This window comes from Rhineura floridana, chromosome 7, assembly GCF_030035675.1.
Source record: "Rhineura floridana isolate rRhiFlo1 chromosome 7, rRhiFlo1.hap2, whole genome shotgun sequence".
NCBI lineage: Eukaryota > Metazoa > Chordata > Lepidosauria > Squamata > Rhineuridae > Rhineura > Rhineura floridana.
In genome coordinates, this window is record NC_084486.1 from 36,014,952 (window position 1) to 36,041,699 (window position 26,748).

At 41.5% G+C, this 26,748-nt stretch overlaps 1 protein-coding gene across 14 annotated transcripts in view; it reads right to left on the minus strand.

The window, feature by feature from the left end:
* Window positions 1-26,748, minus strand: part of CDH23 (cadherin related 23) — a 785,528-nt gene that overhangs the window by 33,286 nt on the left and 725,494 nt on the right. For 10 of the 14 annotated variants that reach the window (XR_009763949.1, XM_061635238.1, XM_061635230.1 and 7 more), the window contains 14 exons: window positions 23,781-24,002; window positions 23,508-23,627; window positions 20,976-21,156; window positions 14,612-14,745; window positions 14,155-14,364; window positions 12,566-12,673; window positions 11,456-11,558; window positions 9,728-9,853; window positions 7,871-8,074; window positions 6,506-6,964; window positions 3,904-4,020; window positions 3,536-3,760; window positions 1,379-1,548; window positions 442-579 (listed from right to left, as the gene is read on the minus strand). Coding sequence is in view for 13 of the 14 variants with exons in the window: in XM_061635238.1 (XP_061491222.1) it covers window positions 442-579; window positions 1,379-1,548; window positions 3,536-3,760; window positions 3,904-4,020; window positions 6,506-6,964; window positions 7,871-8,074; window positions 9,728-9,853; window positions 11,456-11,558; window positions 12,566-12,673; window positions 14,155-14,364; window positions 14,612-14,745; window positions 20,976-21,156; window positions 23,508-23,627; window positions 23,781-24,002 (2,517 nt within the window). In the remaining variant the exon portion in view is untranslated. Of the gene's footprint in view, window positions 1-441; window positions 580-1,378; window positions 1,549-3,535; window positions 3,761-3,903; window positions 4,021-6,505; window positions 6,965-7,870; window positions 8,075-9,727; window positions 10,060-11,455; window positions 11,559-12,565; window positions 12,674-14,154; window positions 14,365-14,611; window positions 14,746-20,975; window positions 21,157-23,507; window positions 23,628-23,780; window positions 24,003-26,748 lie in introns of those variants that run through there. The other 4 variants (XM_061635232.1, XM_061635233.1, XM_061635240.1 and 1 more) reach the window with 4 other exon arrangements.

The following is a 26,748-nucleotide window of genomic DNA, read 5'->3' on the forward strand; positions in this document are numbered from 1 at the left end:
TGTTTTTCCATACAGTTCCTATGAGAGTACTGGAACATCATTAAATCCCATCACTACCAGGGAGATTTGCTCTACTGCAATTCAAAGCATACAATGGCGACAACCACTGCAGGCTTTGGACAACTGGATGATTGTTCTGGAGCTTTTAAAAAAGAACAGAGGGCAGTGCTGCAGCCTCAGACTGCCTTTTAAAGGGATCCAAAAGGACTGCAGATTCTAAATTAGACTCATGATCTGATCTACCTGGACTCAATCAGGGGAGTCCAGCAGTTCTCCAACTCCCACATTTGCTTGAGAACTGCTGGGCTCACCTGATTGAGGGGCTCTGTTATCCTTTAATTGTTGGTGGTTGTCTGGAAGCAAACAGGTCTAATACAATAAAGGCAAAACTCAATAAAAGCTTGGCTAGTCCAAGAGTTGCATGCCAGTTTAGATTATTACCGTGTTGGGGTTGATCCCAAACTTGCCCTCCCCATCTCCCAGGCTGTACTGGATTTGGGCAAAACGTCCAGAATCGGCATCTGTGGCCCGAACCCTCAGAATGACAGTGCCTAGTGGGACATCCTCAAAGACAGGTTTCTGTAAACACAAGAGAAAATAATAAAGAGAAACTGTGACTGCTAATATCAGTCTAAAGGGGTATCAGAACCAATTAATACAATAAAATGAGTAGTGGTGCCTGTTTATCACATAACAGATTTGTCTTCACCGATGCATACTGCTATGACATGATGATGATAAAGCATAATAGCAAAACCAAATTTGTGATTCATATAACACATAATCAACTTCTAGAATTCATTATCCCAGGATATGTTGATGGCTACTAGGTTACATTGCTTGAAAAAGGTTTAGCCTGATTCATAGAAGAATAGAAGCTATTTGCCACAAAATAGAGTGTTCCTTTTCAGAGGCAGTATGGCTCCGAGAACCTGATGGTGAAGGCAGATGACAGGCAACAGCCATCACCATCATGCCCTTGCTTGTGAGCTTCTCAGAGGCATTTGTCTGGCCGCAGGTAGATTCTGCTCTTATAACAGTTCTGAGACAGGACATAAGCCCAAACTAACCTGCATCCCCCTGACTCCCCCCTTATATTGTAAACATTCTTCTGATTCAGAAACATTTCTTCTCAGAATTAATCAGGATACTAGCCCGATTCGAGTCTTCATCTCTTCCTAATTTACTGGCAGTTATCTCGTTATTCCCTAATGTGATTCTTTTCATAGGATCTCACATCACAGGTGAAATGCTGCACAGAATGTTCTGATCAATAAAGCTATTCCATACAGTCAAGAGTACTGAATAGTAGAATAAATTTCATTTGATCTGATGGAGCTTCCCAAGCTGTCCCTGTTCCCCTCCTGTTTCAATTCACCTGGTAGGATAGCTGGCTAAAGATGGGGTTGTTGTCATTGATATCCACAATTTCTAGGTACACTGGCATCTCAGCTGATCTCCGGGGATACCCATTGTCTGAGGCCCGAACAGTGAAGTTCAGCCATTGTACTTCTTCATAGTCCACTGTCCTGTTGGAAACTACTTTTCCTAAAAGAGAAGTGGTATACATTAGGACTGTGCATTAGTGTAATGTTAATTATTCCACCACCTTTCTGCAGCCCGTTAAGAAGTCATATTGAATGGGCATAAAAATACACTTTACGTACCTACAGAAGATTGGTTCTATTGCTGGAATGGCAAACAGCAATACTTTCTTGCTGTTGGAAGTGGGGCAAGAACAACTCCTGCTTGGGTTCTTTTGTTTGTATTCCAGATGGGAGATAGAGTTAGGGTCCTCCAGATGGCTAGGCTTGCCTACCTTTACCTGTGATGCTCTGACTGACTTCCTTCCGTTGCAGACTGATATGCTGAGGGAAGCTTATCTGCCCCTCCTCCTTCCACCCTTTCCTTCTTCTCTTCTTCAACTGTCCGAGAGAGAGGAGACATCTTTGTCTTTGCTCTCTCTCCTGAGCCATGAGGGTGACTCCCAAGCCTGGGCGTTGCGCCTCCAACTTAGTTAGAACTAGGTATGCCTTTCCTATCTACTGTGTATTTCTATAAATAAAGTACCTTTTCTTATTTTACTAAGTCTTACGTCTCAGTGATTTAATGCAGGGTAAAAGCCTGCTACTTAAGTAAATACACATACTGGCACACACACAGCTCAGACTGCTGTGTATCTCTGCATATATATATCTTTCCAAAACACTTGCAGCCTTTGCAACAAATTTCAGAATGCTTATCCAGAAGCTAAAATGACGAAACTGAGGTTATCCTACTTTGGACACATCATGAGAAGACATGATTCACTAGAAAAGACAATAATGCTGAGAAAAACAGAAGGGAGTAGAAAAAGAGGAAGGCCAAACAAGAGATGGATTGATTCCATAAAGGAAGCCACAGACCTGAACTGACAATATTTGAACAGGGTGGTTCATTACAGATGCTCTTGGAGGTCGCTGATTCATAGGGTCGCCATAAGTCGTAATCGACTTGAAGGCACATAACAACATAACAACAAAATCCAGAAACAGATGTTCCAATACAAAAGAATATCTTAAAAGTGTGGTGGTTATTTAATACTAGAAATGGTGTCTGTGGCATGTGAGCAATGAGGATGCTAACTAGAGATCATGAAATATGATGCTCCATTGGCTGGAGGTAAGCAATGCTTTTGATAAACATCCCTGCGTTACAAGCAAAAACCATGCAAGCAGGGCCTTTGAGAACTTCTAGACCAGTTGTTTACTGAGCATTCATGACAATATGGTTGCACAAAACTAGCATGGAGGTTATACGTTGTCGCCTGTTTATTGAACATTCATCCTGATATGTTCACACGGTGGTTATATGACATTGCCAGCTATTGGTTGTTATCCTCCACTTTCCAGTGCAATTTTCCATCACTTTTTCTTATTGGGTTTTTTTGTGGTTAGAATAGTAATGGGATAATTGCACTAAAAAGTACAGAATCACAGCCACATTTTGTGTGAATAACCAGACCATCTTGAAACACCTTTTGCATTTCTGATCTCCCACAAAACAAAGCTTACACCACATACACTGATGGCACAGCAATGAGTATATCACAATAATTAAACAACTTCCACAAATTATGAAGGCAATGAATGGTGCAGGGCTCTTAATCCTACCAGGGGAGAAGAGATATTTTCGGATTTTTACAAAACTACATCTGAAGTGAGCCAGACTAACTAGGTCAGCCTTGAACGGAGCAGAAAAGTTTGTCAGAATGCCTTTTATTGGGATGGAAGGAAGGTATAGATGGGTAAGAGCAGGAGGTGAGACTTGGTTGGACCGGAGGATGGAGCTTTGGTGGTCAGAGCTCTTCATCCTTCACCTTGGGTGTACTTGGGACTGTGTACTTTTGTTCAGAATGCTGGCCAGATACCCAAATAGTGAAACTTCCTGTACCATTGGAAATACAGTGGGAAAGAAAATGGTATATTTTCTAAGTTATTTTCCAGTCTCTCTGATGGAGAAATTCCTTATGAATTTCCTGGTAAGCCACACCTACCTGCTGAAATATCTTCAAGATGGACATACCCCTCAGGTGAGAGGTTGAGTAGCTCATAGGTGATCTGACCATTAGCACCTTTGTCTGGATCTACAGCTGACACAGATATCAAGGTGGTCCCTGGCGTGGCCCCTTCCAGGATCCTCTCTGTGAAAAAGGTTGCCCCAAAAGGGCGGAACCGAGGAGCGTTATCATTGACATCTAATATATTTACTGTCAGCTTTGCTGTGAGAGACAGAGGGGAGGGGAAGACAGCAAGAGTGAGCATAAAAAACCTGAACATTAACCAATCTGCCAACCTCTCCTTTTCACATCTCTGCACCATTATGGAAACCAATTAGTTTAATCTGAAGAAGGAATTACCTTACCATTTGGCACACTAACTGAGCGGTCAACCACATCACTGGCATTGTCATAGACAGAGATTGTGACTTCATAAGTTGCCACCAGTTCCCTATTTAGAGTAGACTTAACTTTCACAGCACCTGGAAAGTAGTAGAATAAGGGGTCAAATTCGAATTAAATAGCACCATCAAACTACAGGAGTGAGAACCTTTGTATGTTGAGAAAGTACATTAATCTCAACAACTTTTACATCTTCTTAGGCTCTTTTCTTCATTTTTTCCTAAATCGGTTAGCTAGTAATCCCATCAACAAACACATCACTCATTCAGATTGGTTTAGTTCAATCCATCCTTATTCTGTACCCTACATTACTTCATGCTTTGCTTTTAACATTCCTTTGTATTCCCCACACTTTTCTATTATGGACAGTGTTTCTATTTCTTCAACATACCCTGATACTTAAGAAGCAGGGTATTTTGTGGGAAGGATGACTCATTCTAAGTTAAATGGGTTAAGATGCTGGCCAGAATATCCTTTCATTTCCAAAGAGAAAGTGTATCAAGGCACACCTGCCAAGAAAGGGTTTCCAAATTAACTGAACAAGGCTGCAATCCTAAGCACTCGTACTAGGAAGCAAGTCCTATTAAACACAGTGGGGCTTACTTCTGAGCGAACATACACAGGACTGCGGTGTTAATCTGGCTCCCATGGCCAGCTAAAATTGTGATGTGATTCATAATTTGGCCTCAGCACCTCTTTCAAGACCCTGCAATATTCATGGTCTGGTCTTATGAACTGGTGCATGCCCTTTGTTAAGCCACTGAAAAGGTATATGGAACCACAGCAGCGCATTCAGGTTGCATGAGTAGTGGATGAAGTGCTGGCCTTGGCCAGGCAGACCTAAATTCAAATATCTGTTTAGCTATATTGTTCCTTGGGCGACTTTGAGTAAATCGCTATCTCTTAGACTTGCTCACTATGCAAGATTGCTGTTTGGATAAAATGAGATAATATTTCTATATGCCCCCTCAGGTCCTTAGAAAGTTAGATTTTAAAAAGTGATAAATTAATTGGTAGCAGATGAATGTAAGTAACTCTTCAGGATCAGAACACCAAATTTATGTTGTCTTGAATCACACTGTATTCAGGACCCTTTGCTACCCTCCCCTACATACCAAAGTTCAGGACTAAGGATCACTTACCCTAAAAATCCTTGCCCCTCCCATTCCCTAGCAGCTAGATGCTTCTCAGGAGCTGTCAGCATTCAGTCTGTGAAGGCTATAACACAATGTATGGTAGGCATGTTTCAGTTGCTGTCTGCCAGCAAGACACAAACCAGCACTAAACCAGGGATGATGAGGATGAAAATGGCGAAGGTGCGATGGAAAGAAGACATTGAGCACACACTTAGAAACAGAAAAATCAAACCTGCAGGTCTGAGAGCCATCAGGAAAATAAAAAGATTAGTTATTGAAATAGTTAGTTAGTTAGTTGAAGCAAGTACCCATTCAAAAGTGCACCGAGAACACAGAGAAAGCAAGGGAGAGTAAGAAAGGCAAGACAGACAAAGAGAAGCAGGGAGAAGAGCAGGATGTGAAAAGGACAGAGAAGTAGAGGTGAGAGGAAAGTAGAAAAGATGGGAGAGTATCTTCCTCACTTTTTGTTGTACTGTTAATTTTAAATATATCTTAATGGCTGCTTTGGAAAAGTGATGGATCTGACCACAGGTCACAGTTATATACCGTATGCCTTGGTCACCTTCTGATTAAATCACTGTAATGCACTCAGTGTGGGAGAGCCCTTGAAAAGTGTTCAGAAATGCTGCTGGTGAAAAATAAAGCAGCCAGATTGTGTCTGGTAAACACTTTTTAGACAACAGTACAGTAGCTGTTTGTCATCGGACAGGCTTCTGAGACATTTCTGGGCCCAACTCAGGAGGCTGGTTCTTATCTATATAGTCCCAAATAGTTTAGGGTCAGATTATCTGGAAGACTGCATTCTTCCATATGAACATTGAGACCATCTTTTGAGGCCCTGTAATATGTCCCATCACAAAAAGTGATTCGGTTGGTGAGAATGTGAGACAGGGCATTTTTGTGGCAGCACCCCAGTTGTAAAATTCCCTCCAAAAGGAGATGAGAGTAGTCCCATCCCTGATGGTGTTTAACTGGGCAGTGAAAACATCTTAGTCTATGTGACTTTTAAGGGTTTTAAATAACTGACTGTAGATTTTGAACTCTGCTTTAGATTAATGTTTTTGTTACTTGATGGTGTTTTTAGGGTTGGCTTTTATTTAAACCACTCTGGGAACCCTTGTTAGGCCTGAACAGTGTACAAAATGTTGATACAAGTAAATAAATAAATGGGAAGGTTTTTTTAACAATAAATTGTGGACCAACTCTTCAAAATCTGACTGTATCTTCAACTCTTCAATAGACAGAAGGACTAATGAAGCACATTTGATAAAACTGTTACTGTATACTTTGAGCTGATAATGTTTATTTTCAAGGTTAAAATGGTATTTTTCCTGCCTTCCACTGTTTTTGGCCATTTCCCTTAGAAACTATGTATGTTGTTAACATATAGACTGTGTTTAGGACTATTACACCATCCCAAGTCTTGTACCTGTTCTAAAATCCACTTCAAAGGCACCCTGCTGGTCTGGCACAACAGCATCGGTATCATCTTTGGCCAGGATTTCAATGAGGTAGTATTCCAGCCGGGGATTGAGGTCTCTGTCTATTGCCGTCACCTCAGCAACAACTGTGCCTAGGGCAGCTGATTCAGGCACACTGACCGTCTGGATGGGGTTGATGAACTCTGGCTGAGAATCATTGATGTCATTGATGAGGATGTTCACAGTGGCTGTGCCAGAAAGAGGCAGTATACCTCGATCCATGGCAACCACCGTCAACCGGTAATTGTCCTTTTCTTCTCTGTCTATGGTGATGTTGGCCACACTGATCACCCCGGTATCGGCATCTATCACAAACTTATCTTGAGCTCCACTTTCAATCCGGTAGCTCAACTGCTGGTTGAGGCCACTATCCATGTCAGTTGCAATTACCTGGAGAACAGAAAAACCTAGGGGGACACCCAGACTGTGACATTAGAGAGCTTTTCAGTCACCTGAGTCTTTAGAACATAAGAGCTGTCATTTAGGTCAGTCCAACAAACTGTTGTCTCCATCATTCTATTCCTGGAGTAATTGCTGGAGCTGGCTATAAAGAAAGCTCATTAAGATAGATAGGCTATGATAAGGTGTGATGACACTGTAGTAAAAAATACCTCCTTCCCACAATTTGTAAGAACTATATGGCAAACATAAAAGGCCAAAGGAGCTAAATAAATCCCACAAGACTGTAGAGGATTTCATGGACAATATGGTGTTTGTGGAGGACTGAAGGAAAGCCATATACGTGACCTATACAAGATGTGAACTCTTGCATTAAAAAGTTAAGAATGACTGACACTTTTAACATGCATAGATGGGCAAAACCAAGTAGAGATTGCCAACTAAACACATATACACAAAATCAAATTATTGTCTCTTCCTTATTTGGAGGAATATTCAAGCTGGAATAATAATAATAATAATAATAATAATAATAATAATAATAATAATAATAATAATAATAATTTGCTCTAGTTGTATCTGTTCCCAGAATACAAGTAGCATGGTGAGAAAAAACACAGAGAGTTGGATCCAGACTTAGTCATGCTTAAAACAGACCCACTGAGATAAAAGTCTAATTTTCCATTGATTTCAATGGATCTATTCTAAGCCTGACTAAATGTGGGTCCATGTATTGCCCATAAATGGTCAGATATTGATGCAGAATATTGCAAATGAACCTTTTACTTTTCTGGATTGCTTCCTGACCCCCAACACTTCATTTTCAATTCTCACTGTACCTCTTCTAAAGAAATCCCAATACCTGTCCTCATCTCAGTCTTACTAGCCTGTTTGTATTTTGCCTTCATTCTGACCTGGAGGGCTGTTTTCCAGCAGATGAACAGTCAACACTGCTGGGTTAAAAGTTGGCCTATTGTCATTATCATCCAGAATGGTCATGGTGAGCCTAGCAGTGCTATTTAGCTTGCCAACATCCATGGCAACCAGCAGAAATTCCAAGACTGGATCCAAGAAGGCTTCTCTGTCTATCGCTTGGCCCGACTTCACCGAAATAAGACCTGGAAGTTATTAATAAGGATTTCATTAGAAAATATGCGTACCAACCATGGATAAGCACAGTTAAGGACTTTTCAAGTTCTACCAAGCATGCTCCATGGAGAACAAATCTTACATTGCCAAAATAAAATCTACAGCAAATTGGCACTTGCAAATTGCAACCATTGGCTAATTGCAAAGGAAAAAGGAAGCCTGGAGATCTCCTTACTTGGAGACTGCATCCTGTCACCTTCCTACATTCTTGCCTTGTGAAGCCCATCACCCACACCACTGTATGACATCTACAAAATATATGAAAGGCTTGCCCCTAAAATGGTGTGTCTGTAGGGTGACTTAAAGATTTATGTTTGTGACAAACTATTTTGTCAAAAAGTTCTACCCATTGTTGCACAGGGCTCAAGAACAGAAGTAGGTAGTGTTATAAATAATATGGTGGGGCCTCCAATTTACCCATTGTTGGATAAACAAAAGCTTACACCACTGATGAGTGGATTTATGTAAGTCTTTTCAGTGGCTTGTCCCCAAAGACAAGACACACAGATGAACAGAAGTGTCACAAAATGTGTCAGTTGCTAGGTTGTACCATCTCATACTGCGAGGCTGGGGATATGGAATGCTCCTCACAGAAAATACTCCCTACACACACAAAACCAGTATGTCAGGGAGAAAGTTTTAGGACAGGTATGGGCAACTTTTTTCAGCCTGAGGGTTGCATTAAATTGTAGTCAACCTTCTGGGGGCCACATGTCAGTGGTGGGAGGGGGCAGAGGAAAAAGTAGGTGAAGTAACAGATGCAACTCTTCCATTTGTACAGTAAGTTACATTTTAGTCATGCAAAGTCAAATAAGTTTCTACACACACACAACAATCAGACAAACAAAGAAGCATGATAATAGTTTGAGAACATATTCTAGCCAGGCAAAAAGTATGCAAGGAGGGCACTGAGCTGGACCGATGAGGGCTTTGGCTGGGGTGTGTGTATGTGGCCTAGGGAGACTCTCAAGGGCTGGACACAGAGGGCTAGAGGACCACCTTTGGCCCCAAGGCAAGTCCCTGATTTAGGCTATCAGAGGGTGCTGACTTATTAAGGATATAAAGAGACTCAGGCAAGAGTAACCAGTGCTATCATTTCCAAAGTTATCTTTACTTAAAATTTAAACATATACTATCATAATTTCTATACCTATAAAAACTTACACTTCTCTAACTAATAATACCACTAACTATGAATGTCTCTATCCCACGAAGTTATGCAGGATTATTGTCTGAATCATCTCCAAATCAGATTCTCTAGCTGCGACGGAAAAGTTCCTTCACTCAGTAGCAAACAGCAGCTACTGCCTTTCATTTATTTCTTTGCAGCATGTCTCATACATCTGTCTTGATCAGCATTGTTGTCTCTGTTTTCAAAGCTGTCTGTACCCTGCAATTTCTCACTGCTACCTTTTCTTGAGCTCTTCTTCTTCTTTTCCAAAAGACCTTTCTTCCACAGATCTTCTCCAACACTTTCTCAACTGCCCTTTCCTTTAAAATACCCCGAAGTCTCCTCCTGCTCTCCCATTGGTTAGGGCAAAGAGTCTATTAGCTCATCACTCTGGACCAGGGCACTGCACTGAACAGGCTGTCTTCTAACTAAGGGTGCAAGGCATTCTTACCTGTTCTGTTGTCGATGATGAAAAGGCCCATTGCCGTTCCAAGCAGCTGGTATGTCACCACTGCATTAATACCCTGGTCATTGTCCAAAGCTAGAATTGGCCCATTAAGGACTGTAATGCGAGTTCCTGAATTGAACATGGGAGGCCTCAATAAGAGAGATAACATCAATAGACTACCTTCTCTCCCTCCCCTCCACCCCAATGATCAACAGTGAAGAATGAATGGGTGAAACAGGATAAGGCCCTATGAGACATGAGACAAAAGAGGAATGCGTGGTGCAGCCTTGGCAGACTGAATCAAGAAGCCCCTTGGAAGAAGCTTTACAGCCCTGCTAAAACAAAATACACACATTCATCAGGCATATTGAAATGAAAGGACACTTAGTGGGAACTTTGCCTCCTTTCTTGGTTCCTGAACTCACAGATCATCAGGGAGTGTGGCAGGCAAGGACACTGTGATTTACAGAAGTATAAGTATTTTGGAAGAAACCAAAAAGCATTTAAAGTTCTGACTTGGGAGAATAAGGATTGAGCTGTATGTGTATGTATGCTCCCTTCTTCCCCTTTTCCTCACATACTTGGTTTAATGGAATACAATTTGGTTTAATCAAACCACAGTTTGTCATTAGGTCTAAACAAAAAAAAATAGGATTTGAGCACTCCCTTCTAATCAGGATTGTAAACAAGGATCAAACCATGATTTGCTATTCGGGTTCCAACGGCTTATTCAAATCACTATTTGCTGCTTGGGACATACCGATAAACTGTGGTTTGATCAGACCAGGACGTATTCCATTAAGCTGAGTGTGTGTGTGTATGTGTGGGGAGGGAGCATGCTAGCTTGCAATCTTTCTCCAACTTATGGTTTGGAAGCTCAAAAATAAGAATACAGCCAATGTCTTAAGAGAGAAAAACATGAATCTGATAGGTACACTTATTTGGCATCAGTATTATTTTCTTACATGCTATTATAATTCAAAAAAGGGAGTTTGAGAAGGTCACATCCTACAATATTAAAGCATATTCATAAACTTCTTCATAAAAATTCCAAATTGCTGGTTTCATAAAACCAAGAAAAATTATTTTGCAGTTTTATAATAGAGAAAACTAAGAGTAGCTGTATTAAATAGAAGTTATCATAGTAGAAAACATCTTAACTGTTAAAAACAATCCTGACATATTCCAAACATAACCTCTTTTTACTGGGTATATTTTATTTTATGTTTTCCAGGTAGCATTTCTCAAATATGGCTCACCAACTTTATCGAAGACTTCTGTTGCTGTAGCAGCTGCTTTAGGTTTTATGTGACTAGTATAATTTCTTTGATCTCCATTGTATCTGGCATACCTGTTCCTTAATAAAAGTATTTATATGCCATCCTCTCACAAAACATCAGGGCAATAATATCGGAGGATTCCCCCCCCCCCATTTGACTTGTGTCTGTTTTTGGAACAGTTCCTCTATTTCTGAGAAAGTGGTTGGGGAAGACACTAAAGAGGTAAGCATTTGCCAAGTGATGTAGTAGTGGGAGAAAAGATAACCACTTTTACAAACTGAGGAGATGCCCTGAAGCAGAACAGTGAGACAGCTTTTCCCTAATAACCACATTATTTGTTGCAATCGTCTTAACACCACACTTATCCTTCCATTAATGACAGGAGAACTGGGCTGGACAAAGAGACCATCTGCAAGCCTTGAGATTCTAATATGTTGGAGGAGATACCTACCTGGTAGGGAGTTCTCCAGGACCTCAGCCTGGTAGGAACTCTGAGTGAAGAGGGGGTGGTTATCATTTTCATCTGCTACTGAAATCACCAGCAAGTCAAAATCCTAAAGTTGTGTGAACAAACAGGAAAGAATAACTACAAAAGAATCTGCAGTTGCCTTTAGCAGGGGCTTCTTCTCACAGTCATCATGACTGTTAAATAATACACACTGGCCTCCTCAGAGGTTTTATTTTTTCTTTAGATTTGTAGCCTTGCCCAATCCTGAAAGCTTGAGGCGGACAGCAATCACTTCGCTACTCTATACTGATTTAACCTTGAACCCCAGAGGCCAGTTCAGACATGTAGGTCATACACTGCTCTGGAAGGTGTTCAGGCTTGGAGATATGTGTCTCTTCAAGTTGGTGCTGTTTGAATCTGATGTATATATGGTAGCATTACAAGGGTGCTTTTGGTTGGTCTCAGAGATCATAATGGGACACATAACTAACTAAATAAAGCATTGTAGAGGTTTCTTTTTCAGTTAAAACCAGCACCAAAAGAGAACAGGGACCCAGTGCAGGCATAGAACTGTGATCCAACAGATCCTCTACAGATATTTCTGGAGATAATGGCTAGCTCTACTGTGTCATACCAAGTTTACTATTCTTCGTTACTGTGTTAACACTGAAGTGGTCCTGGGAGGCTAACTATGGAACAACTGACGCAGAAAATACCCCCTTTACTTTAGTTTTAGGCCTATCTGTAGCATTGTAGAACAGCATTATCTGTGCTATCTCCTGTGCTAATAGAGGAGACCAAACATTATATGTAAGTTCTGTGAGGTATCCTCATGCCTTTTAAGGAAGGCTGAAGAGAACTGAGTGGTAACTGAAGGACTTATAATGAAATAGAACATCTGAATGAAGAGCTGAAGAGCTATTACAATTATTCTAACCTTGGCCTTGAAAACCTCGGTCTGGATTCTCTGACCGAGAAAAGACACAGAGAAAGCAAAGTTTGGGCTTGAGCTATGTGCCTTTCACTGTTGTTTAAAATGATAGTACAAGAAATGCTCTCAATAAGCCCAACCCCAGCACTAAAGTCAGAAAATATGGTACTGTGTATAATTACCCGCCTTGCGTTGCGTGCGTTTTCTGGGTTGTCCTTCACTGTGACTGTCAGCCTGTACTCAGACACTCGCTCCCTATCCAGTGGGCGGTTTATGTACACAATGCCAGTCTGGTAAAGAGAAAGAGGAGGGGGAATAAATGGAATTGCATTGTTTGGTTTGGTTCACTCTGCCAAATGCAGGTGACAGGGAAACATTAAGCAGGATTAAGATTCAGAATGGGACCACCAGAAACCATGATTTGTGGCTAACTGTTCAAGCCATGAGAATAGGTTATGTCTATCTAAGCAGTGTGAAAAGAAGATTCTACTGAACCTGGTTAATCTGTTATGGAATCTCCCCTTCTTTGGGACAAAGAAGTCAAGAAATGAAAAATGACCTTAGACTTTGCAATCTGGACCTGAAAGTTACTACTTAAAACTGCTGAGAAGTCTAGCCTTCTTTGCTGAAATGCTCCGTGTGTATATGTGGGATTTATATAGCAGAGCTGGTATCACTAATCTTTCTATCTAGAGTAGCTTGCCATTTTTCAGGTAAGAGTTGTTGCTATATGAATACATGAATCCTATCCAAACATAAGCATGCTATACAGTAAATAAGTACAAAGTGTGCACTCTTTTAACACAACTGGAAAGAAGGCCTTTGTAAGAAAGGGACATTGAATCAAGCTGCTATGAAGCGGTCAGAATTTGGCTAGGATTTGAGGATCTGTGCACTGGCAATGCAGAAAAAGAAGTGAAACAAAAGATTTCAAAACTGTCCTTTATTTTTGAGTGCAAATGAGAAGCACATTTCCAGAAACAATAACCTCCTCAGTCCCTATTACTTTTTAAAAAGCTGTAGGTCCTCAACAGTTTGCAGCATTGAGCTCAGGTGTCTAAACTTAGGTGCATGCATCCTATTTCAAGGACACGTTTGAAATTCAAATCAGTATGAAGTGAGAATGCATTATTTCCTTTGCATGTAGCCTGGAACTGCATAGCTGAAGGCAAGCACATTCTGGCATCTGCCATTGGTCAGGGACCTAGGACCACTGGAAGCCACCCCATTCCTCCCAGTGCAAACATGATGCTACTAGCTATATACTTTCTTTGTGCTGTTGTCTGCAGCCATTTCTCATAATTACAAGCAAATAAAAGGAGACAGTGGACTATGCATATCAGCCATATATGTTGTGAATGCTTGCAAGCCTCCCTTGTGCTTTTGGGTAGAATAAAGATACATGTCATCAAATAAATAAAGCCTCCATTTGATGTGCACTTCTGAAAACTCAGGCAATGTGCCAGCTATGCCTGATCCTGGAGACTGCCGACGTGGCCATATGCCATATGCCTTAGTTACATCATGTCTGGATTACTGCAATGTGTTCTGCATAGGGCTGCCTTTGAAGAATGTTATTGAAACAGCTAAACTGGCTTTGCATTAGTTTCCAGACCCAATTCAAAGTATTGGTGGTGACTTTTAAACCTCTTTATGGCTTGGGACCAGGATATCTGAAGGTACGAATCTGGCTGATTTTTGAGATCTTTGTTGGAAGCCCTCCTGGGCATCCTCCTAACATCCCTTGGTAAAAAAAAATCTGGAAACTTACGGTGCCATTGACGTAAAAAGCATTCTCTGTATTCCCTGCTGTGATGCTAAAGGTTAGAAGCGCGTTCCTCCCACTATCAGCATCATTGGCAAGGATGCGAGTGACAAAGCTGGAGATGGGTGCATTTTCACTGACAGTGAGATTCATCGGTAGATTGAGGAGAACAGGGTCGTTATCATTAATGTCCAGAACACGCACTCCCACCATGACCTAAACCAAAAAGAAAAAAAGGCAGATGAGAAGAGGGGCAAATATACCTGAGACCATTATTGTAAAGAACGCTCATCTACATGGCTCTTTTATGCCAATCTCACTCTCAAGGCATATTCCCATATGGCTTCACAGAGACAAGAGCTACCCAGCCTTTTCCTTAATTGGGATTCCTCATCCCTGTAAAATTAATGGAGGCTTTAAAACCTCACCTTTGCAATCTGGCCCCTGGACCATCAAGACTTACCATGGAGCTGAGAGGAGGCACGCCTCTGTCCTTGGCAGCAATGGTAAGGTTATAGAAACCAATGTTCTCTCGATCAAGTTCAGCATCCTTCCGCACACGTAGCTCCCCTTCCACAGGAGAGATCACAAATTCTCCTGCAGGACACAGAAAAGCTCACAGGGGGAGAGAAGCAGCAAAGAATGTAGGTTTGCCAGCGCAAACTACTGTGGAAGAAGTACTCTAGAACTTTATGCTCCTTTTCCAGGGGAAACATGTTAATGGCAAAAGTCAAGAATATGGACTGGAAATGGGATAAAATATGTCCTCTAATGCACTTCTGCAGACACTAGTCTGTGAGCGGATTGTGTATCTGCTCTATACCAATATGTCATCAAGCCACAAGAGCCAGAAGGATAGAAAAGTTGCTGGTCCAATCACTCTGCTAGTGTCTGTGTTGGTGCTAGGTTCTCTTAAGCACGTTGTTGCTGTTTTTAAGAACGATGAGGCATGCTTAGACTTCCATGCCAGAAACATGTTCTAACTCTCTCTAGGTCCTAGGTGATCAGTCTGATGTCAAATGATTGATTGATCTAAACCAAATGATCAATCTAATGACCAGGAAGAGAGTGATTTACATGCCTGTTAGGATACTGGGCTGGGCAGATAAGTTTAAACGTCCCCCCCCAGCTCACTGTCTACTTTATATTCTTTTTGCCACCCAAAAAATTACAGGGGGATGGAGAGATCAGACTCCTGGGCCAGGGGTTAGCCACCCCGTCCCCTGCCCTGGGAGATTCCACATCAGGGAAATTAAGTTCTGGCTTGAAATCTGTTTAATATCCTAGTACATGGCACAATGAAAGTGAAACATCTATTTCTATCCTACTTGATTCTGAGCAGCGGTAGAAAGTTCTCCCTTTCCCTCCTTGCATCCCACACTGGCATCTGTATGCAACAAGCCATTTTTCTACTATACAAAGTGCCTCACAGCACATTTCTATGCATGTCTACTCAGAAATAAGTCTCATTGAGTTCCATTGGGCTTAATTCCAGGTATGTCTGTACAGGACTGCAGCCTTAATCTCTTATAACAACGTAAGTACTGCCTTGTTGAATAATCCAATACCATTTAGTCCAGAGTTTGCAAAGATTCTGGAACTTGTCACAACATTTGCAAATCGGAGAAACTGCTATGGACACTGCACACCACAATCATGGTCACACCACAACCACACACACTCACTCTCCCAGTGGCAGCAATTAATGGGTGGTGGTGTGATTTTTTTGGAGAGTGCAACTAGGGAGGCAAGAGTTAACCTTCCCTCCCCAGCTGCAAACTCCAAGAGGATCACTCCCCCACCCCACATACCCCACCAAATAGCAATTAGGACTGAAAGAATAGAATTCTTTCAAACTAAATTTCAGTGGAGGTAGGGGGATGGGAGCCTGCGGATGCCAAGGAATGACTAGTGCATATGTGCCTGCAGGTGTAATGGCAACCTGTGATTTAGTCCATTACTCTGTTTTAACTAACAGCTAGCCAGATGCTTCGGGCAGTTATGAGCAAAGCAAGAAGGTCCATCCCAAGTTTAATTCCAGCATCTGATACTCAGAAGTACACTGCCTATGGCCATGGAGGTTTCATTTGGCTAATTTGGTTTACAGCTGTGATAGACCATGAGTTTATCTAATCCTTTTAAAAGTCACAAATTCATTACACATTTTGTGAAGAAAGGCCTCTTTTTATCTTTTCCACACCTGTGACCAATAAACTTTACAGGTGACCCAGAGTTCTATTACTGTAAGAGAGAAAGGCAACTTTTTCTTCATCCAGTTTCTTACACCATCCATCAGTTCAAAAATTCTGATCATGCCCCCAAGCCACTTTCTTTTTTCCAAACGACAAGCCTCCAAATATTTGTTTTCTTCCGCACAACACTCTGAAAACTAATTCCAAAGGCCTCTGCATTCTGACAGTGCGTGCATGTGGCAGATAGATTCAGTTTGTTTGTGCATTTGACTAAAAAAGAACTGAAAATGAAAGCAGTTATAATATTGTCTGTGTCTATGAAGCTCAAGCCAGTTGTCTTTCACTGACTTTATTTTGCCAAACTTTTTTTTATTATTCAAGTAATACTTTGAATGGGCTTGCAATCAAAATATTCACTTGCCATGATAAAGCAGCTACAAATATTTTCATCTAATAAACTTAAAAAAGTTAAGACTGATTTGCATATAAATAGAATATGTTGGGTTATTTCAGCCAGAGTGCATCTTTGGGCCAAACAAAATGAGACATGGGAAATCCACGATCAGATATACTGATATACAGAAAAAGCACAGGAGGGAAGCCAATGACAGAGGCTGTAACACTTGTGAAGGGGGGGGTAACACTTTCTCCACACTATTTCCCTCAATCTAAATCTGCCCCAACTGCTATTTGCCCTGCTTCGACACATTTTCTCCAGTGAGGAAATAGGTTCAAAGGGAGGCATTCAGATCAGAAAAATGGCATGAGGGGAAATGATTAATACCGCTTCCCCAGCACTGCAGTCCTGATTCAAGTCACAACTGAACCACAATTAATACAACCTCTACAAATCTGAATGGAGTTTTTACTCCTGTACGTGCAATTTGCCTTCAGGCTACCCTACTCCTAGTTACAGAACTTCCTCTTCTCCCCAAGGGATAACTAAATGTCCCACTGTTGAAAAATTTGTCTGTTTTGGCTGTCTTTCAAGGGGTCAGGGGTAAACTAGCAGACAGCTATTAATTATAATTCAAACACATTTTACTATGTTTTAGTGGGACTTCTTACTCTTTGTAATTATTATCCGCTTCAAGCCTTTGGGATGGGGGTAGTGGTGTATAAGAGCACACACACAATTTAAAATGGGATTTTTTCATTCATTGAGAGGCCCACAATACAACAAGAAAGGCTGAGGAGGTCAGCACTGATAGGCCAAAGGTTCAATCAGTCACTGTGACTGTGATGCGTGAAAAATTACTGTTCCTTTCTCTAGCTTGAAAACAGATGAATTCTATTCGAGAGTCTACACTACAAGAAGAGTTGTAAAATGTTTCCTTTCCTCTAGATCAGCCTTTCCCAACCAGTGTGCCTCCAGATGTTGTTGGACCACAACTCCCGTCAGCCTCAGCCAGCATTGCCAATGGTCAGGAAGATGGGAGTTGTGGTCCAACAACATCTGGAGGCACACTGGTTGGGAAAGGCTGCTCTAGATTATCTCTGCCCAAATAACCTCAGTAGCACACAAGGCAATCCCATATGTGTATGCTAGTCACACGAGCAAGCCCTACTGAATTCAGCAGGACTTGCTATCAGGAAAGTGTGTAAAAGGTGGTCATCCTAAACATTTCTACCAGAGAGCGACCCTGCTGAAGACAGTGGGACTTGCTTCCAAGTAAACATGCACAGGATTGCATGATTAAGAAATCTACATCTCGCTTTTAAGCTTAAGAGCTTTCAAAGAGACTCCTGCCACTCTGTAGAGCAGAGTGTAAAGCAGTATTTAATCTGTTTCAAGGCAAGTTTGATAGCGCTTTTAGTATACTTGTTTTTCTTTTGGCTCATGGAAAACCTCAAGCATCTTATAGTAGGGCAAGTACGACAGGTTTGCAATGTTTCCGCTTGTGGCGGATGCTGCTTGTAACAGGATTTCCTGATGTAGACACCCCAGCTTCTCAGAAAGCAGGCCCTAGTTTTGAAATGTTCCATTCACTATCCTAAGGCATTCCTCTCTTTCCACATGTCCTTTTCCTTCCACTGAAGAGTTTGTGCATTTAAAAAATATCTGCCTCTTTGCATTCAAGATTAAGTGTCTGACACTGCAGAGATTTCAAAGTGGGTAGTTTGACCTGAATGAGCAAGGTTATTTTAGCTGGTGTGGTCCTGATATCAGCTGTACTGATTTTTTTCTTTGAAAAACTTGAGACTCGCACAACAGCTTCTATTGCCCAACAATGCAGAATCTGCTTAGAGTAAAAGGGGAAAACCTTTCTGAGTTTCATCTGTTACAATATTGCTGTTACAACTGCAGTCTATTAAAAGCTTGCTGATAACAACAAATTTATACTTATACTGTTATTGTTATTGTTATTATTATTATTGACAGTGACTGCCCCAAGGTCACCCAGCAAACTTCATGACTGAATAAGGATTTGAACTCTGATCTCCCTGTTCCTAGTCCATGGGTGCCAACTTTTGGGGGTCTGTGAACACATATGCGAATCAGATAAACTGCTGTGAACACCACACAGACACTGGAACCACACTCACTCACTTCCCATCCCCTGCATCAATTAGGCTTGAAAAAAGTGTTTTGCTTCCCTGCCCCAAAGCCTGAAGGGTGGAGGGGTGATCTTCCTGGAGAGTGCAGCTGCAGAGTCAAGAGTTAACCTTCCCTCTGAAGTTGCAGTCTCCTTCCTGCAACCATTAAGATTAAAATAAGTATTTTATTGGATGCAATAGAAGGCTTTTTGAAAGCCTAATTTCAGTGGAGATAGGGATGGGAGTCTGCAAGGGCCAGGAAAGGCCTCCGCAGGGGCATGTGTACCTGCAGGTGCCAGGTTGGCGATCCATGTCCTAGTTCAATAACCACACCTAGTGCAACACACTACACCACAGAGTAATGGGGACCAACATCAAGGAGCAGCACAGGTAACATAAGATACTAATAGCAATGCTAAGAATTATTATAATAATTACTACTTAGGATCAGGGCCAGCCCAAGATTTTTTGTTGCCTGAGGCAAAGGACAAAATGACACTTTCCCCCACCCTATCACAATTCCACATACGGAAGCCAATGAAACTGGCCGCGGGATCTTACTTCAACACTGACAATAGAACAACATCTCCATCCTCCATCGCTCTTGAGGGCAGCAGGCTAGCTGACGGAGTGAAGGGCAGGCCGCATGGCACTCACACAATTCTATCCCCGAACACATTTCGGCACTGCTTTCTCACTAGTGCACCCAGCACCTGCTTGCTGCCTGCTCAAACAAATGCTGCAACAGGACCAGTGTGCACCCCGTGAACAGAGCCACCCATGTGCACATGCAGTACCTGCTGGAGTGAGTAGCTGCATCTGAGTGCTTGCTCTGTCAAGGGCCTTCCTGTGAGGAAGGGCGGGATAGAAATTAATTCATTAATAAAATGAAATAAAATAACAGTTCTGTCTGGGAGAAGGTAACAAGTCAGCACAGTCAGTCCAGGCCAGAGAGAAGCAAGAATCATTGCTGGTGGGTCAAGAGAACAGGAATGGCTGGCCTCCCCTGGAACAGCCACTGCTGCCTGCCTGTGGGTCACCCACTGCTGCCCCTGACCGTCCAGTGTCTGAGACAGCTGCCACAGTCTGTCTGATGGTAGGGCCTGTTCATCATTTCCACAGCATTTTGATGTGGCAAACTGCTTGGTAATTCATCCTCACAATACTCTGAGGTAAGTCACTAAAACATCCACGTTACAGATTTATGTCACTGAAGAAGATGGATAGTGATTTGCGCAAGTCCACCCAGTGAATTAATGGCAAAAATGACATTTTGCCAGAGTTCTCTGGGGTTGAAATGGAGGTTCCAAAATAGAGAACTGAAAAAAGAACCTTATTTAGCTGGTTCGTTTTTACTTGTGATTTAGACAGAGGAAACAGACCTTGTTCCACACAGAAGGAAACTGAGGCTTAGTAAGATCTGTTATCTGCATAAGGAAGTAGCAGGATGATGCAGGAATGGAATACTGACTCCTTGGCTCATGCTACTAACCATGGGCAATTCCTCCCCATGTGTGTGTATCTATCTATATCTATCTAATAAATTGATTGATTGATTAAATTTATATCCTACCCTTCCTCCCAGTAGGAGCCCAGGGCAGCAAACAAAAATACTAAAAACACTATAAAACATTATAAAAACAGACATTAAAATATATTAAAACAAAACATCTTTAAAAACATATTTTTTTAAAAAAAGTTTTAAAAACATCTTTTAAAAAATCCAACACAAATGCAGACTGGGATAAGGTCTCTACTTAAAAGGCATGTTGAAAGAAGGTCTTCAGTAGGTGCTGAAAGTGCGTCTAATATTTAAGGGGAGGGAATTCCAAATGGTAGGTGCCACTACACTAAAGGTCCACTTCCTATGTTGTGTGGAATGGACCTCCTGACAAGATGATATCTGCAGGAGGCCCTCACCTGCAGAGCACAGTGATCGTCTGGGTATATCTGGGGTAAGACGGTCTTTCAGGTATCCTGGTCCAAAGCTGTATAGGGCTTTGTACACCAAAACCAGAACCTTGAACTTAGCCCATGATACGTATGATAAATTTTCTGCATGGATTGAGAATGGCACACTCAATAATAACCGCTTACCAAGGGGATCCCCTGCTATGATGCTGTACTCCACTTGTCCACTGGGCCCCGAGTCCCCATCATGGGCAAGGAAAGTCCACACCCTTGGACCTGGCTGTCCTTCTGTGATGTCAAAAGGCCCTTCATAAGAACGTGGGAACGTTGGTTGATTGTCATTGATATCGTTCAAATTCACTAACACCTGAACACAAAAATGCACAGAAGAGATAAAAAATGCTTGAAGGACAATGGGATCTCAGATCATTTTGTCTGTTTAAGTGTCAACTTGGAGCATCTAAAATACCGAGTAAAAGCTATAAAGCCTATTACCAAGATACTGCAGCCATCCTTCCTTCACACAACTGCCAGTATAATGCATTTATCTCAATATTTTTCTCTGCACTCTTTTTGGTAGTAATAAATAAAAACATTTCTCAATGTTTTATATGCAGAAATTAATGAGACCCCAATAACAACATTTTTCCTGCCTTAGCACGATTTTGGACATCCCAGTAAAATCAATGATATCTAAAATCCATCATTCCAGTGTAACTAGTAAGCTGTGTTTCTTAACAAGTTAAAGAGGTCAAACTGTGATCAGACCCAGATCAGATAGTGCTACCACATCTTGGGAGCTCTGTGTTATCAGTTGTTTGGTATTTATTATATTGCAGTAGTTGTAATCAGTTTAATCTAGAAAGCAACCATGGAGAACAAGATAGGACTTAATTTGTGCTTGGAATCCGCTCTGGAATCTGTTCTGAAGGGCAGGCCTCATCCCTGAGCACATGGATAAATATAACAGATGCTGAATGGGCAACTGAGAGTCTCTCATCAGTGAATAACTGCAGCCAACCCCACACATTGATAATTAGAAAGAATGGTCCTTCCGAGTCAAAGGTGTGGTCTACGGATAGTCATAATTTTCAGCGACTTTTAAAAAAATGTAAATTAACCACTCTAGCATGGAAGAACCCTAATAGTTATATAATCCTAGTATTAAAGCCCATAGTCCACTAAAAACCAAATTTTAGTTCTCAAGATTTTTTAGAAATGCTTGAAAATATTACTGTAGTGTGTTTGGTTGTGGGAACTTGTTAGCATGAGTGGGCAATTTCACCCAAAGCTGCCCTTGTGATTTAGTAATCTAGCCTATGCAGAGTCCACGATAAGTCTCTGCATATTACACCCAAACTTTCACCATCATGACACTGTGATAGCAGGCTAAAGGGATGAAGTGGTATGGGCCTGAGATGTGGGGTTATAAAAACCTGCACTGTAGAGTCAAAGTATAAAATGCACAATTGTACCTCATCTAACATAATGTCTGCTCTGTTACATCTGTCACATGGAAGGTTCTTTAATTCACTCCCTGTGACATTTATCATGTGGTGGCAAGCCTTTCTTTTTGGACACTTGCAGTGCTGTGGTACAACACGGGTTTTTTTCATAAGAGTCACTGCACATGAAGAGGTGCCACATGGAGCAATTTAAAATGATGTCCTTGTCATAATACAAAAACTGGCTGTAAGTACATTGCAACAAAAATAACGGAGCTAAGCAGCCCTTGCAATTAATACAAGAGCAAGCAGATTCAAGGGTGGGTGGGTGGGTGGGAGAGATGACCTCCCGCATGGCCTTACTACGTTAACTTGGGAGAAAAATAGCTTTCAGGAAATTGGGTTGTGTCTATTGACACACAAGGTGGAAATTCCACACAAAAGTGGGCTGCACAATTTCATAGAATCATAGAGCTGGAAGGCAACTCAAATGTCATCTAGTCTCACCCCCTGCCAAAGCAGAAAATCCACTGCTGCAGCAGCATCCCTGATAGGTGGCCATCCAATCTCAACCTAGGAGAGTCTACCATCACCTTCCAAGGAAGTGTGTTCCACTGTCAAACAGCTTTTAGCATCAAGACATTTAGTTGAAAATCCCTTTCTTGTAATTTGAGCCCATTGATTTGGGTCCTACCCTTTGGAACAACAGAAAGCAGATGGTTCCACCACTCATGTGACAGCCCTTCAAAAATTTCACAGTGACTATCATGTCACCTCTTAATCATCTGAGCTCCAGGTTACACACAGATATGTCTTTCAACCTTTTCTCACAGGGCTTGGTCTCCAGACCCCTCGCCATCTTTGTCACTCTCCCACGGACCCTCCTATTTGTCAACATCTTTCTTTAAAAATGTGGTACCCAGAAATACCAGACTGCAGCGATTTTCCCTCCTTGCCAAATCCTAGAGACAAATGAGGGAGAAATATGTTCTTCCTCTGGAAACTATCCATGGAATTTCCTCCCATTGAGAACCGCTGATATAATAGCTATTTTAAATGGCTTTTACAATGCAGTCGCAACTGTAGGATATGAATGCAGAAATAGTCATTCACTGGGACAGCAAGAACTTTGCTGCATACACTTCATGCAATGGGAAATGCAATTCATTTCATTAACAGTTGCTTGTTATGGAGGGGCTGTGTCTGTGGCAAGAAGCATCTGCAGACACTTGTGGAGGACTGCTTGCTATCCACAGGTTTCATGGATACATACCGTCATGGTGGATGTGAGGCGGCGTGAAGGGACTGGACACTGGTCTGTGGCAGTGACTATCAGTGTGTAACGCCCATGACTGATTTCGTAGTCCAGCTCCTTCATTGTGCGGATCTGTCCCTAAAATATGAGAGAGAGAGAGAGAGAGAAAGAGAGAGAGGGAGGGAGAGGGAGAGATTGGTTTCAGCAATGAGGGTGGGTGTCCATGGAACGTGGGTACTGGGGCTTAGCATCGTAGTGCAAAGTGAAACAGTGATGCAATCATGTACTAACCGTAGTGCTGTTTATACAGAAGGTGCCCATGATATTTCCCTCTGTGATGGCATATGTAACTGTGCCGTTTGGCCCTTCATCAAGGTCTACTGCATTAATGGTGATAAGGATGGCATTAAGCGTGCCTGGCCCCTCATCCAATGTGACTTCATACTGCTGCTGCCGGAATACTGGAGCATTGTCATTCTCATCTAGGACAGTTACATAGACTGTAGTAGTAGCCTGTGGGCAAACACATTTAGAATCACACAGAGAGGGGGGAAAAAAAGGGGGGGGACCAGATATGAGCCATGCATTTAAGTCTACACACGTTTCCATGTGCTTCCAGAGGGTTAACAAAGACATCCAGCTTTAAAGTTGTGCCACAGTCAGCTGATGTTATCCAAGAGGTATGGCCACGGTTGGCATTAATTAATTCATTTGATCAGGAGTACTAAGGAAGTAAGCAACATTAGCCATAAGCAACATTTTGTTGGCAGTGCCCCTGAGAGACACTGAGGGTGCTTCCACATAACTTGTTTATTTATTCATCTTGATTTGGCTGCAGAGAGATTGGATGACACTATTTAATGAGCATTCATTCCGATTTGTTTGCAGAGAGGATTGATGATTTTGCATTAAAGCAAGTGTTATCCCACACTTTTCATTTCATTTTTTGGGAAGCAGGTTTACTGTGCAAGAGCACCAAATCAACTTTAATTGCACAGCCTGAATTTGCTGGTATGTGATTGAACCCCACCTGAAAATAGCAACAGCCTGGAAGCGCTCCAAGGTAATACTTTTGACTGACCCAATCTTTTGGAAGACTAATGTCCCATGCACCACATGAATACAATATTCAGTAGGAGGTGGTATGTCACACTGCTGGATTTGTATTTAGAATACAGTGTAGAAATAAGGAACACCAAGGAATTGTAACATTCTGGAATATGGATGGTCCCTTACAACCTAAAGCATGTGGCAACAAACATGTCACAAACTTAATTTGTCCTATCTTCTTTAATCCACAGTCTACTAGACTTGCATGAAAATTATCCTACAAGCCATGCTACATCCCTACAAGGGATGTGCAAGAAGGCAGCTTCTTTTATGGCAAAACCTTTCCTCCCCCTCTTGTTGCCAAGAATCTGATTGCTCTTCCCATCTGCAACTGACCCCTTTTTCTTGGGTGGTACCAAGTAAGAGCAAAATGGTATGTAAATAAGGTATTATAGTATATTAAAATAGGACAGAACAGTGGACCAGAATTTTATGAAATAACTTACCAAAATGTGTGAATAAATCCTTTGGCACAAAAAGGTCTCTTAACCTGAACAAATTTTCATTGGAGCCATGCAAAATGTTTCCAGCAAACTATGCTGAGTAGCCAATTAATATCAGAACAGACTACAAAATTAAAAATAATTAAAATTTTATTATTTATTTATCACATTTATACCCCGCCTTTCTTTTCATCATAGAAACCCAAGGCGGCTTACATATGATTCCCAGGCAGTCTCCCATCCAGGCACTGACCAGAGGTTCAGCAGGGTGCTGGCCTCATGTGCCTTCAGATCATAGCCTGGGACTATTAAAATTAATTAATTAAAATTAAAAATGTTAATAATTAATTCATTTTTCTTTGTGATTTGGGGTTCATTCTGAAGAGCCTTGAAGAGATCTATCAATTTGGGTCATTGTTCTTAAATAAAACAAAGCAAAGTTTGCTAATCTGGTCTGCATTTTTTTATTTTAAAATTACATTTTCCTTCATTCTGAAATCAAATATAAATCCCATGGGACTAGAGAGGGAGAAAGGAAAATGCTAGTTTGAATTCTTGTGAATTTGAAATAATGGCCCCATATCCAAGATAATAGCTCATACTGGACACAGCAAAGATCCTTTCTACATTTTGGGAGAAGGGTTTGTGATTTAATTGCATCAATAGGAAAGTGCTTGTGAACTGAAAACCATAGCCTAAGCCTTGCTCAAAACACATAGATACAAGCATGGGCATTGTGGCAACAAAATTAAATTAAAATTAATTTATGAGCAGTACTTGGGGATACAGTCACCAAATATAACAGACAACATGTTGTGTTTACCTCAAGCAGTTGTGATTAAGAGGGAACTGCAGTCAGCAAAGCATTTTGCATTACTGCAACACAGTAATGCAACAAAGGTGATGTTGACAAAACTCTCTCTTCTATGTTTTCAATATACAGAAGCACTGACCTATGTTTCTACTAGAAGAAATTATGCAAAAGAATATCAGGCAATCCCTATTCCTGAATTAAAACTGTGTACATCTCAAAGACGAAAGACCTATCTAATAAACGAAGAGAATTTATGAAGACTCTTAGACAGAGCCTGGCTCAGCACACAAGAGACCATAGCAAGGGCATTTCCTTCACAGCCTGAAAAGCAAACAAATAAGGATATAACTTCCGGACATACCAGCCATACCTGAAGACATGTGGTCAAGTTGCTGGCTCTTCCGGTTATGGGGAAAGTTGCTTCGCAGAAGAATATCATTTCTTATTTAGAGAGCTGAAAAGTTCCCCACGGAAGAAGAAAGCTTAGGACCAAACCACATGAGATGCAAGAAATCCATGAGTGACAGTGCAAGCCTAACAATGTCTACTCAGAAGTAAGTTCTACTGAATTCACTAGGGCTTACTCCCAGGTAACCAGGGTTAGGATTGCAGCCAAATCTTGCAACTTTAGATAGATAGATAGAGAGATAGAGAGATAGAGAGATAGAGAGATAGATAGATAGATAGATAGATAGATAGATAGATAGATAGATAGATAGATGCAGGGAACTCTGAATTTGATCAGAGTGCTTGCTCTAGTGATCCCCAGTCCAAATGCCCTCTGAAGCTGCTATGGGAAAAATCCATGCACAGACATCATATCATTTTCTCTTGTGGGGCTAATAGCAGCTTGGGGAGGGGACTGAGATCACGGAAAGTGTTAAGCACCCTC